This window comes from Squalius cephalus (assembly GCF_949319135.1).
Source record: "Squalius cephalus genome assembly, chromosome: 24".
In the NCBI taxonomy this organism is placed as follows: Eukaryota; Metazoa; Chordata; class Actinopteri; order Cypriniformes; family Leuciscidae; genus Squalius; species Squalius cephalus.
In genome coordinates, this window is record NC_137145.1 from 15,743,939 (window position 1) to 15,758,394 (window position 14,456).

The window sequence follows — 14,456 nt, forward strand, 5'->3', positions numbered from 1 at the left end:
AAATCCTGACCTTGACACTGAGAGGTGGCGGTCGATGCGGGCCATCAGGTCTTCATTCTGCTGCTGAAGCACCTGGACCCGCTCCTCCAGGTGCAGGTTCTTTTGGGCCTGCTCGAAGGATCAAGCGAACACAGAGCTCCACATTAAATTCTTACACAAACTTCCCCTGCCTGGACAACAGTGGACTGAAATGTGTTTTACGTGAGGACGAAACAATGAGAAGCGTAAAAGCTGAAAGGAAAAACGAGGCTTTAAAATGGACGGCGGTCCAATTTCCAAATCATAAATAATATAAAGGAGCTGAAAAGAAAGTAAAAAGCAGTTTTAAATGGAAAGTATATCCAAATCATAAATAATGTACTGTAGCAGTAAAAGGATCAGAAAAGCATTATTCTTCTTGCTTTATTATTTATACAATTCTTTATTTGAGTGATTTGTTTTGTTGATGTTATTAGGGGGTTGTAAAACGTCAGAGCTAAGGAGTGTAGATATACTTCACTATAAAATCAATTCATTTGATTAGAAATGAATCATTATTTAACATCCTGCAATAAATATCATGTGGTTCTTGATCAAAGGTGGGGTTTTACTTGAGATAAAAAAAATAGCAGTTTGTCTTTTACTTGCACTGTTTTCTATGGAACCCCATACATGGCATGGACAAAAATATATATATGGCCATGAATTAAGAATTTGTTCCCGTGACATTAATTCATTCCCTTGTTTTGACTGAACTAAAACGAGGGAACAAATTAGTAAATAGGGCCACAATTTACTAAAACAAAGGTATGATTTCTTGATTCATGGCCATGATGCGTATCATGTGCGTCGCTCCGTAGCTTTCTTCTTTCCTGCTGCAGTTTTTCTTTTACTTGCACTGTTTTCTTTACTGGCACAGATCTTTTTTCACAGTGACAGAGTGGAGAGAGAAATTGATTTTCTTAACTTTAAACTGAATACAGGAAGATACTTTATCTCACAATTCTCCTGCACAGTGTGTTGATCCTTCACACCTTTTCATTTGTAGCTTACCACTTTCTCCAAATGACAGATCTTCTTCTCCTGGTCATGAATTTGCTGGTTCTTCATCTCCAGAACCTCCTTTAAACTCTTAAGGTCTTCCTCGATATGCTGATACGGGGCCAGTGCATCCTGCAAATACATTTACAATACTCACTTTCAGCATTTGTGTGCCCAAATCCTAGTATCCCTTTATAAATTTCCCTTTATATATATATACCACGATTTGTTCATCAGTGCTCTTGCTCAGGGCCTCTTCAAAGCGCTTGGCTTTGTCTTTCAGAGTTCGGTTCTGGAAAGTCAGCGTGTCCACCTGGTCCTGAAAGAAACGGTACTGTTACTAATGAAGCCCTTTGGATGAGTAGCAAAAAATCTTAAACCTTGAGTCACTGAACAAATCACCTGAAGCGAGAGGCGCAGTTTCTCAAAGTCCTCTTCTAGATTGGCTTTTTGCTGCTCATGAGCTTTTCTTAAGTCTAAGAGAAATGAAATGAGAAGGAAAACAGAATTTACCTTCTCCACACTTCCGTCAGCTGGTTAGTAGTGGTATTACAAAATGGCACCCTCACCTCTCATTGTCCTGGCATGCTCCTCCTGCAGTGTTGACATGGTGATGTTGTGCATGGTCTTCAGGTCTTCAAGGGCGGCCTCATGGTTGGCAGTCAACTCTTCGATCTACACACAAAACACGCATTTGAGTATTCATATTCATGCCATCCTAAATCTATCTCCCATGATCCTCAGCCTGATGATCCAACCTGTTCCTGGTGCTGGGTGTGAAACTCCTCCACCTCTGACTGGTGCTCTGCTCTGAGATGGTCTCTGTCCGAAGCGTGCCGTAATCTCAAGTTCTCCTCTAAGGTTACGAGCTCAGACTCCTGCTGCACCTGTAACTCTCTCAGCTCCCTTTCAAAACACTCCTCCAGCTCTCTCTTCTCCTTCTGAAGACGCTCCCAGCGAGCTGCGTTGAAGGCTGGGCAATATGAAAAACAGAGCATATGGATATAAATATCACAAAATTGAGGCCAGTTGCAAAAATGTAGCCACTGTAAAAGAAGCCATGAAATAAAAATTGACAATGCCTTTAAAAAAAAAAGAATATTGCAGTACTTTGATTTATCGTGATTTAATGATTTATCGTGCACATAATTAAAAAAAAATTATAATAATGTGCCCTCATAATCTTTAACTCTTTCCCCGCCAGCATTTTTGAAAAAAGTTGCCAGTCACTGCCAGCATTTTTTATCATTTTATAAAAGTTTCATGGTCCCCAGAATATTTTGTGGTATGAATATCTGAATTGCAATATATCAAAAGAAAGAACAGAGCCTCTGCTTTTAAACAAACAAACAAACAAAAAAAAAAACATTTTATTTTTGTTTCTAGCTTAACACATTCTATCTTAATGTATTGTTTTTTTTTAATCAACACTTTAATCTGGTTTCATTAAAAAAAGGAACATTTTGAGCAAAAAGCTGAGAAAATTGCGCTTTGTCAAAGACTACGTCTGGATCGGATTCAGAAGGATAATCAAAACACAGATGGAGTAGATTGAGTCCATCAACACACCTAATGCTTGCACAGTCCTATATCTCAATACAAAAAAAAAAAAAAAATGTTTTCAAATTTGATTTAAAAATTGACAAGGTTTGGCCGGATCTGATGTAAGCTGGTAAGCTATTCCATAGCTTAGGGCCGATGACTGCAAAGGCACGATCACCCCTATTTTTAAGTCTAGTTCTAGGGACAGATAGTAAATTAGAGTCCCCCGATCTTAGTGATCTTGACTGTATGGGCAGATGTAATAGGTCAGATAGGTACTGTGGAGCCTGGTTCTGCAAAGACTTAAAAACAAATAACAAAGCTTTAAAATCAATTCTATATTTAACCGGTAGCCAATGAAGCGAGATCAAAATTGGTGTAATGTGTTCACATTTACGCTTCCCTTTGAGAAGTCGTGCAGCTGCATTTTGAACTAACTGCAAACGTGTGATGCATATCTGAGGGGCACCAGTATATAAAGAGTTACAATAGTCTAATCGGGAAGTTACAAAAGCATGCATGGCAATCTCAAAGTTCTTTACAGACAAGAAGGCCTTAACCTTGGCTAAAAGACGAAGATGGTAAAAACAGGACTTAACCACAGCACTTATCTGTTTATCATATTTACAACAATAGCAAACCATCCAATCTTGTTCGAGAAGCCGTTTAACTGTCTGGGATATACGTCACAGCGGGGAAGAAAAGACCAATGCTGCGTCTCAGTTCGCCTACTTATACTATGCCCTAAAAGTATGTACTCTTTTTGTGAAGAAAAAGTAGGCCTACATACTTTTGAGTGTGCAGCAGAAGAGTAGACAAGCTTTTAGACATACTGTCATGTCATAAAATAGAGTCTTTAACGGTTGCTCTCTGTCGCTTAGTTACACGCATCCTGTCAGGTAAACTGACCTGTCAATCATCTTGTCAAAGATAAAATCCTCCACATTTTATTTGTTTCCTGCTATATCGGAGAGAAATGCAGTAGCACGTTGATCTGCCAGTCACGGGTCTTACATGCGGAGATGCATAAAGATGCATTTAAAAGTTAATGGCCAAACGGATCTTTATAAAAGTTCACGTTGTTGTTGCAGATGAAATATAACACGAATAACATTACATAAATATTTTTTTATCAGTTTATATGTTGATTATTAGTCACTTAAACCCCTTTATCTTGACCTAGATCTAGACCTAGATCCACCATGTTTTGTAGTTTTCTGAACACTTTTTACTTGTGTTTGTAGTTCAAGGGGTAGACAGTCTCACTTTCTGGGTTCAAATTAGACAAACCATGGTAACTATTAAACACAGACAAAGGAAACTGATCTAGAAACAATGCAAACCAACTAAGAGGATAACAACTCAAACAATAAACAACAGCAGAGACAAACCAAATCAAAGTACTAAAGAAACACAGACCAAACTAAACATATCCTTGACATAATTTATGACTAAATTGTTAGACTAGTCTAAGGCGTTTATGCAACCGCCAACCGGCAGCTGTTTTTTTCTTAGAAGTTTCTGGACACTCACCCACTTCACGCTGAATCCGACTGAGTTCCTGTGACAACTCTCTCTCCTTCTCCTCAGCACTTTCACTCTGAAACAAACAATAACACACATCTGCTTTTATTCTGATCCACTACTAACAATTAAATACAATATTAGGCTACTCGAGGCAAGTTTTCCATTGACATCTATATCTATCTTCGAACCCAAACGCAAAACCAAGTGTATTTTCATTATTTATGAATTATTTATTCCAGGATTATTGTATTATTTATGAATATGTATTTGAATTATATTAAGTTTATATAGCTTCTTTCCTCATGGGGAACATTTTCAGTCCTCGTGGCTAGTTTCTATAATGTAGGTGATTTCAGGTTTAACCATTTTTGTAGGGACATTTGGTCTCAGCAATATCAGGATAAAACATTTAGGATACAATTTATAGTATGTCCAATTTCTTCATGGTTAACATAGTTTTACTAATTAATAATTCAACAATCACATCCATAAACAGTAAACCAATGTACCCTCACAAAAACACATACTGTGCTTTTTTAGTGTTGACTACCTACTGCATACTGCATTTAGTATTACTTTTAAGGCCTAAATAAAATCTAATTATGAATACGGATAGTGTTGCGTTTGAAACTGACCATTATAAACTAAACAAAATCAAACACAAAAGACATGTCTGTAAGTGTAAGGTGACGAGGAAGAAATAAATTGATACAATGCTGCAGAAGCATTAACACTCTAGTGTGCATTTAACAGAAAATGTACAGTATACCAACCTGATAATGAGAAGCACTTAAAAATAAAACATGCATTATAACAAATAATAAAATGTGGATTGCTTTATGTTAGAGTTGCCAGGCGTGGGAGGAATTGGCAGGTTACTGACACACAGCTTCTATCCGTAAACCCTTTTACTGCTAAACAGACAAACAGGAGTGCATGTGGAGGAGAGGAATGCAATTAATATTAATGTAGTATGTGTGGGCATTAGGCTGGAACATATTGAATAAATGGGTGTATACTTTAAGCCATCAGGTTTCAGGCCCCTCACTGACTTGTTTAAGTTTGTCTCGAATTAGTATGAAGAGGCATTTCAGACGCAACAGTGGACAAATGTTTTTTTTTCATGATGTATAATTTAAGCAATCATTCACTGATGGACAGCAGGGGGCACTGTGCTTCTAATTTTTTAAAAATTTATTTACATTATTAATTTAGCAAATGCTTTTATCTAAAGCGAATTACAAATAAGGATGATAACATATATGATTCATCCTAAGGAGACAGTGATATGCTTGTTGTGATTCTGTGTGCAAACAGTGACTCAACGGTCTGCTCTTGCACACAGTTACCTCATCCTTCTATTCATGATAGATTAGATAAAGGCTGTTATTTGAGTTTTGGTTTTTGAGTGTTCAGTTTGCAGTGGTTGTGAGATAGACTGGATGTGTCAGTCAGTAAACTAGTGGTTGCCTAATGGTTGAGGCTTTGGCATGGTAACACAAATATCTCATGTAGTGATGACATGTGAAGACCATAACATCATTGTGCCCTTGAGCAAATCATTTGATCACGGGGTTTGTGTCATGAGGAATGTCACTATAGTTAGTGTACTGTGAATCATGATTGATTGAACGTACTGTATCTGCTTAACAACAATACATTTAGAAAACAGCATCTTTGGGATGCCCAATTCTCCAAAAATATAATAAAATTAAATTGTGATTATTATGTTTAACTGTCAACTGTTCTTTTAACCCTAATTGATGGAGTGTGTACAAAAGTGCTCGACTCTTGCATTGTCAATACAAGTCAATCATTTTATTGCCAATGCCAATGCCAATTCATGTGTAAAAATGATTCCTCATGCTCCCTCCCAACCATTCTTTTACAATTTAAGCCTGATGAATCTTGACATTGTCATCCTTGAATATGGCCATATCCTACATGGTTGTTTAAGAAATGAAAAGCTACACACTCCATCAATTAGGGTTAGAAGAACTGTTGCCAAACATATACCTATGAATAATAAAATAAAATAAAAATAAAATGAGTTGTTTCATTTAATAGTTTTGATGACTTTATTAGGATTCTAAAATGTGTAAAGTGGTAATAAAAAAAAACTAGTAGAGTATGTCCAACGCCTAATGATTCAGGCACATATGAAAGAAAATGTGATGTTTAGATGATGTCTGCAATAAAATACCTTGAGGGAGAAGTGCTGAGTACAGATGACAAAGACCTCCAGACCCAGGCTGGTTTTCTTTAGTTCTGTGTGAAGAGCCTGCAGTTGCTTGGCCTGTTCTTCATAGCGACTCTGCAAGAGCTGCAACTCCTCGTGTCTCCCTACTTCATCTCGCTCTTTTTCTTTTTTCTGCTCTTCTTCTCTTTTCTTCTCTGGACCTGGGGAGCCAGTACGAGGCAAAATGAGAATGCTTGAGCCTCGAACTGCCACTGTTGCCTTCTGTTGCCTCTGAAGCACTAAAGGGGGAAACACAAAAGAAACAGTACTAAAAAATCAATTTCATTAAACTCATCTCAGAACTGCCCTGTGTGAATAAAACGGCCTCCATAATGCTAAGACACCCCAGGGAGTACTGTGCGCTTAACAACCATGAAACAATTTACATGAAGCTTTACCATAATTTCTATACCTAAATGGATTAGGTGAATACTCTATAAGTAAAGCAAATGGACTATTCAAAGACTAGACCGGTTTCATTGTAATGTTAAAATGAGGTATGTGACCCACAGCTAATGGCACAGTGGCTAAACAAACCATATCAAATCTTATAGTTCAAGTACAATAATGGAATACTTGAAATTCACAATATATGCATTACAATGGATGTAGCTATAGATTAGTCACATCATACAGATGATGCCCTCATGGAAGTTACATAAAGACATTATCAATTATTGAAGCTATATAGAGATAAACTCAAAAACTAGCATAAAAGTAAAAGATTTTTCATTTATAAAATATAAGACCAAGGTATAACATGCTTCAAGATAAGCAAGCAATCTAAAGCACTACTCATGCTAATGCTAATAGCAGCTAATGTTTTTGTTCTTACTGCAGCTGTGTGTTAGCATTCATCTCTTGATGAATTTGATAAACACATTGAGCCAAATGGAATGACAAGATGATTTACGGCCATCATTACTGTAGAAACTAATCTTCAGAAAAAAAGACTTGTCTGTGTAGAGCTGTTAATTGCTATGATGGAGTCATTGTTGTCCTCAGTGTTGAGTGTGCAAGCAATTTGTTTGTTAATGACTGGCATCAAATTTTTTCAATGCCCTTTACTGACGTATTAGGTATTAAATTAACCTCTATATACATTTTAGCAAGCTACAGCTGTCCTATGTTCATTGTAGGATGCGTACTGTATAGAAATGTTGAGATACATTACCGTTCAAAGGTTTGGAGATTTTTAAAAAATAATTTATTCTGCAAGAGCACATTAAATTGATCAAAAGAGACAGTAAATATATTAATAATGTTATAAACAGAGTTCTATGTCAAATTAATGCTGTTCTATTCATCAAAGAATCTTGAAAAAAACATGATGTTTTATTATTAAATGTTTCTTGAGCAGCAAATCAGCATATTAGAATGATTTCTGAAGGATCATGTGACACTGAAGACTGGAGTAATGATGCTGAAATTTCTGCATCAAATAAATGCCTTGGTAATCACAAGAGATATCTTTAAAAAAACATTTAAAAAAATCTGACCAACCCCAAACTTTTGAACGATAGTGTATAAAGTTAGACAATATCAAAGAGCTGTATAAAACTAGCATCAATTTAAATTAACATTTTAAAACATTATGCTGACTCATACACAATCCAGTCCACAGTCCACACACACACACACAAACAGCCACCATCCTCCTAAAGCGGCTTAGTCTTTGGTCTGAGAATCAGTCTTTATGACAACAAAGAGAAAAACTGCTTTTCAGGTAGTAAGGTGGGCGAAACTGATGTTATGTAGATTCCCTGCTCATCAGAAGACAAAGAAAGCAAGAGGGCAAAGATTCACTCTGAAACCTCCTAATATGTTTACCTTTCTCAAGAACCCCCAACATTTTGTTTTAATGTTCTTCAGGGGGATTCAAACTCTAATTATGAGTTCTGACCCCCAAAACCCATAATCTGCACCCCAGGATGGATACAGAGAGTACTGTGGGGATCAAATGCTGAAGATTGGGTATTGTTTCAATTATTGTTTAATTTTGTTCAACATGACAGCTGGACAGTGACCCCCAGTGGCCACACTGATTACATTTTAAATGTAGTACTCTCTCATTCTATGTTTGTGTGTGTGTGTATAGAGAGAAAAATAAAGAGGTTTTCAGTGAAGATGTGAGCGTCATATGAGATTTATCCAATAGCGTGACTTCATCTAATGGAAGCACTGTACTCTGTAGAGCAGCAGGGGACAGCTATGAAAGGAAAGCAATCTTGGGTTGATCTTTGTTTTGGTTGGTTACCTGGAGAGTGTGGTTTAGGAGACACTACAGCGAGTCTCTTAGGGGAAGAGAGAGATGAACGGGTACCATCAGAACTCTTCTGGAATTCCTTACGGATTGCTATAGATAAAGAAAGACATTGGTGAGTTAATGGTAGTGTAGGAGGTTTCCTGAATTCAAGGACATTCAATTGGGGCACACATACAGTGTATGCGACTGCAAATCCATGAATGCATTTGCAACAGTAACCACCACCCCCTTTCTCTCTTTTCGTATCGCTCTCCTCTTCCATGGAGTCATAATATGGTTTCAGTGGTCCATGGATCGATTCCAATAAGAGGCAGCCAACCACAAAATAACGCTGCTGCCACACAGGCTGGACGATATGATATTCTGAGAGGCTGCAGGCATCCGTGCACATACAGTACAGAATACAGTATAAATATATTAAAAAATCAATCTCACAAATCTCAGATCTGTGGTCAGCCCAAATTGATGTGAAAAAAATAGAGAATATTTCTTGAAATAACCCTGATGTTCATAATAATATAAAATGGTCAACGCATAGCAAGGATGCATTAAACCGATCAAAAGTGACATAGACATTTATAACGTTACAAAAGATTTCTATTCAAATGTTGATCTTTTCAACTTTTTTTTTTTCATCAAAGAATCCTGAAAACAAATGTTTCCACAAATATATTAGGCAGCACAATGTTTTCAACATTGATAATACAAAGAAATGTTTCTTGAGTGACAAATCTGAATATATTAGAATGATTTCGAAAGGATCAATTACATCAATAAATCAAATTTTAAACAGAAAATAAAATAAATAAATAATAAAATATATTATATATAATAACAAAAGTATTGTTATATTTTATATATAGTTTTGATTAAATAAATGCAGCCATTTCATTCCACCAATTCCACCATTGTGTGATTCCCGATTTGTTGTGTTAAGACCGAAAATGTACATACCAACACTGATTTTAAAATACAATTATAAATATAGTATTTACATGTGCAAATTACTATATTATTATTATTGGTGATATCACCCGAACAGTAGAGACTGGCACTGCCTATGGAATAATAGGAAAAGACTGAAGACACTGCTGGGTTGGAGCTAGTTTCAAATCTCCCATCTCACAACAGAAGGGGGTGCTTATGTTTTTGGGGTTGCTGCTTTTGGCTTACTTTTCCCCAACACAGCACACACACACAAACATCACATTGCAACAGGGGTCCCAGGGCACCTAATTACTGCCAGCTCATTTCGACATGTAGCAGACAGCCATAGACACCCCTTTAGAATCCCAATAGACTCCCTCCTCCCTAGGACCACACTTCTACCCCACCCCCAATGCTGAGACAGCACCTCCGGCATCAGAGGCACCGGTGCACCATGGGTGGGTGCGTTTGAGTATGCTTAACTCAAGTATGGCAGCCTAAAGCCTGCATGTGTGTTATAAATACTCGGTTTCCTTAGATTCATGAGAGTTATATGATAGCTGCACAGGATCTCTGAAATGTTTTTTAACAGCAGCGTCTCATGAATGTTGTCATCGCTCACTACCTTGACAGCATGCTAACCCTAAACCGGTACTTCATGATGGGACAGCTGCCCTGGCAGCCTTTTTGTCCCTCCAGGGTTCTGGAGATTTTGTCAGGATGACAAAGAGGGAAGCAGCAGGCAGAGCTATATGCTCTTAGAGCTGTGGCTAAGGATCGGAAAACGTGACGCTGAAAATGGGACAGAACTGATAACAACACTTGAGACAGAGGGGGACAGGATATAAAAAAAGAGGAGGATGAGGAGGAAAGAAGAGGACCAAGGCATCTTAATAGCCTCATTATCCTTTAGGCAGAAGGAAAAAGATTGGTTAAATGGTCATAGACGAGTTCTGATTGGATAGGCTCTTCTGTAATGTCACCAGCATGCACAATGGTTCATCGCTTGCTTTAATCGGATGATTACTTCTTAATGATCGGCCTAACTGAGCTGAGATAAATAGATGATTGCAAGCAAGTGTATGAAATTCAGCTAGTATGCACTTTAATGAGTTTTCATTACAAGGTGTATGCTCGTCTAAACAGGATTAGTTATAACAGAATGCAATACAACTAGAGTAATCTTTAGTACTACAAGCATGCGTTTCAACAAGTACGCATTACAAGAGCTATGCACTACTTCAAGTAATCGTTTCAACTAGCATTCATTACACACACAGTTAATATACACTATAAGAATGGACTTCCAATAGTTTACATTACATTTCCATTACAATTTCACTAAGTGTGCACTATAAAATGTATAGGGTTCAGCTAGTATCGGCTTTAATAAAAATGCACAAGGAGTATACAATTTAACTAGTATGCACTTCAATGAGTATAAACTACAAAGAAGTTTGCTCTAAACCAGACTATTCACATTAGAAAGCACTACAACTAGAGTGATCCTCAACTAGTACTACAACAAGCATATTTCAACAAATATGCATTATAGGAGGATGTGCACTTCTAGAAGTATGCACTTCAACTTGTATGCACCATAAAAAGTATGTGCTTCAATAAGTGTGTATAGCACATGAAAGTAGACAAGCCACTTTTCCCTTGCTGGGCTTAAGATGAATGAGTCTGAATGGCCTACTTCTTGAACACTAAGGAACCTCTCAAGGAAAAGTCTGCATTTCAGTCTTGACTAAACATAGGCTGCAACACCCACGAACTGGACTGTCTCATTATTCACACACGCAGAGGAGATAAATGACTCTGTAGAGGACATGGACAGGGAGGTAGCGCTGTTTACTTATGCTGACAAGTACGCTCTCAGCTCTGTGTCCATGGATCAGTGGAGGTCTGTCTTCAAACTGAAGCTGCTGTCTGAGAATTCTTCATGACATTTGACAGGTCACTTCTGGCACTGGAGGAAGCATGCAACCTTGATATTTCAACACGCCAACTGAACTAAATTCATCCTGAATTATGAAAAAACAAGCAAACAAAACTTCTATTACAAACTAGTTTAAGGGCATATTTAGTGCAATGCCAGTAGTTATAATGTAAACTATTTGAAGTCCATTCATACAGTATATACTAGTTGAAGTACATACTTATAGTAGTCTAAACCTCCTATAGTGCGTACTTGTTGAAACACATGCTTGTTATTGTACCGGTTGAAGATCACTCTAGTTGTAGTGCAGTCTAATGGGATTATCCTTGTTTAGAGCATACTTGGGTAACACTTTATAATAACGTTCAGTTGTAAGTCATTTATAAGTGATTAGTTAATGATGAACTAATCATTTACAAAACATTCATAAATGATTAGCAAGTGATATACTAACATTTTATGTATGTTTTGTAAATTCCGTTACAAGTTATTTACAAGTGAAGAGTTCAGATGCAAAAGCCTCTAAGTGCCATCTGAAATTTTCTTCTAGAATGATCATTTTTATCAAGCTCGTATATTTAAGTTCAGTAATTTCACTTAAATGGCAATGAACATTACCTATTAATTGTCATTTAAGTGAAATTACTGAACTTAAATATACAAGCTTGATAAAAATGACCATTCTAGATGAAATTTTCAAATGGCACTTAGAGGCTTTTGCATCTGAACTCTTCAAGTGATTAGTAAATTATTAACTAATTATTTATGAAACATGACTATGTGTTCATAAATGATTAATAAGTGATATGTTAATTATTGTATGTATGTTTTGGAGATTCAGTTATACGTCATTTACAATTGATTAGTTAATGATTAACTAATCATTTACAAAACATGAATATGCGTTTCATAGTTTCAAAGTGTAAACTATTCATCACTTGTAAATGTGTTACACATCATTCGTAGATTACCACTTCAAGAATCAATAAGGCATAAGATCAACAAATCTTATCTACGAATGATGTGTAACACATTTACAAGTGATGAATAGTTTACACTTTAAGATTAGGGGATGCAGAAAGTGTTGTGCGTTTACACATCATCTATAACATGTGTTGAACACTGTAGTGTGTACTGCAGTGTAAGTGCTGACTGGTGAGGGTACAGACAGCTGTCTTCTCTGAAACACATGGAGTCTTTAAACACTGTGCACCTGATGTGAGCAAAACATACAAAAAAATGTAACAATTTATTAAACATTTATGAAATGCATAGTCATGTTTTGTAAATGATTAGTTAATCATTAACTAATCAAATGTAAATGACTTATAACTGAATCTACAAAACACAAAATAATGAACATATCACTTAATGCATCGTTATGTTTCATAAATGATTAGTTAATCATTTACTAATCACTTGTAAATTACTTGTAATGGAATTTACAAAACAAACATAAAATGTTAGTATATCACTTGCTAATCATTTATGAATGTTTTGTAAATGATTAGTTTATCATTAACTAACCATTTATAAATGACTTACAACTGAACGTTATTATAAAGTGTTACAGCATACTACGTCCATGTTTCATGTACACTTAGTGAAGCACATACTTTTTGTAGTGCATACTAGTTGAAGTGCATACTTATAAGAGAGCATCTTGTAATATAAACTATTTGAAGTTCATTCTTATAGCATAAGCATATACTAGCTTAAGTACATATTTTTGTAATGTATGCTAGTTGAAACAAATACTTTTGTGGTCTGTACTTGTTTAAACACATGCTTGTTGTAGTACTGGTTGCAGATCACTCTAGTTGTAGTGCATTCTAATGGAATTAGTCTTGTTTAGAGCATACTTCTTACGAAGTAGAGCATACTTCGTAGAGTGCATTCTAATTAAAATTCATACATTTCATACTCCTAATAGAGCATATTGAAGCTATACAGTACGTAGTCCATACGTTTTAAAGTGTACACTTACTGAATCACATACTTTTTGTAGTGCACACTAATCAGAGAGCAACTTGTAATATATGCACTATTTGAAGTTCATTCTTATAGTATATACTAGCTGAAGCATATTTGTGTGATGCATGCTAGGTGAAAAATACTTGAAGTAGTGCATACCTCATGTAGCACATGCTTGTTGTAGCACTGAATATCATTGTTTGTATTAGTGGTGCATATGCCTTGTAGTGCATTCTGGTTTGATTTCATCTTGTTTAGAGCATACTTCTTGAAGTGCATACTGGCTGAAAATATGGAGGTTTAGTCCACTTACCCACAGGGGAGCTTCGAGAAGGGGGCAGAATCGAGCGGCGTGTGGGTGCAGGAGTGTTGGGGGGTTGAGGGTTGCTGCGGCAGGGTGCTCTGGATCCATCTCCAGGGGGCGACGTGGTGACACGGTGAAACGGTGGCTCATCATTTATACTGTTGGGCCCTGAAATCCAAAAAAACTTTTATGCTCTGCAATTGAGCTGCATATAATTCATTGTGCATCACACAGTAGTCTAGACACTGAATACTGCAGGTCAATTTCTTGTTCTCTGATTTACTGTGAATGCTTAATCAGACTGTGCTCATCTTGCTCTCACCTTCGCTGTCTCACTCTGCTGCTGTCTAAGCACATTATTCATCATCTGTGGTGGATGAGAATTCATCTAACTGCTCATTAACCCCACAACTGAACCCAGACCATCCGCTTATCCCACTCTAGGCTTGATCAATAACCGCAGCCCAGCTCAATATGACTAAATGCTGCAATAAAATGAGAACTGCTTGCCATGTAAAAGAAAAAAAATAACTCAAGACATATCTCTTCAATGAGCCATAACAGATTTCGCAAATCACATAGGCACTTTTATATAACGGGTCCTTTGAAAGACACTTTCCTCTCTATTTTAGCTTAGTTTTATACTGTAAGGCGACACCATTCTCGGGAGCCCGTACAGAACGCTGCTCTGCTGCTGTGCTATCTCTATGATTTA

At 36.7% G+C, this 14,456-nt stretch overlaps 1 protein-coding gene across 3 annotated transcripts in view; it reads right to left on the reverse strand.

Annotated features, from left to right (window-relative positions):
- Positions 1 to 14,456, reverse strand: part of mtus2a (microtubule associated tumor suppressor candidate 2a) — a 63,661-nt gene that overhangs the window by 981 nt on the left and 48,224 nt on the right. The window contains exons 5-14 of one of the 3 annotated variants that reach the window (XM_079860827.1): positions 13,751 to 13,909; positions 8,586 to 8,684; positions 6,293 to 6,489; positions 4,096 to 4,162; positions 1,779 to 1,993; positions 1,590 to 1,695; positions 1,423 to 1,496; positions 1,241 to 1,339; positions 1,033 to 1,152; positions 11 to 111 (exon numbers count right to left, since the gene is read on the reverse strand). In XM_079860827.1, coding sequence (XP_079716953.1) covers positions 11 to 111; positions 1,033 to 1,152; positions 1,241 to 1,339; positions 1,423 to 1,496; positions 1,590 to 1,695; positions 1,779 to 1,993; positions 4,096 to 4,162; positions 6,293 to 6,489; positions 8,586 to 8,684; positions 13,751 to 13,909 — 1,237 coding nt within the window. Of the gene's footprint in view, positions 1 to 10; positions 112 to 1,032; positions 1,153 to 1,240; positions 1,340 to 1,422; positions 1,497 to 1,589; positions 1,696 to 1,778; positions 1,994 to 4,095; positions 4,163 to 6,292; positions 6,568 to 8,585; positions 8,685 to 13,750; positions 13,910 to 14,456 lie in introns of all 3 variants that reach the window. The other 2 variants (XM_079860826.1, XM_079860825.1) reach the window with 2 other exon arrangements.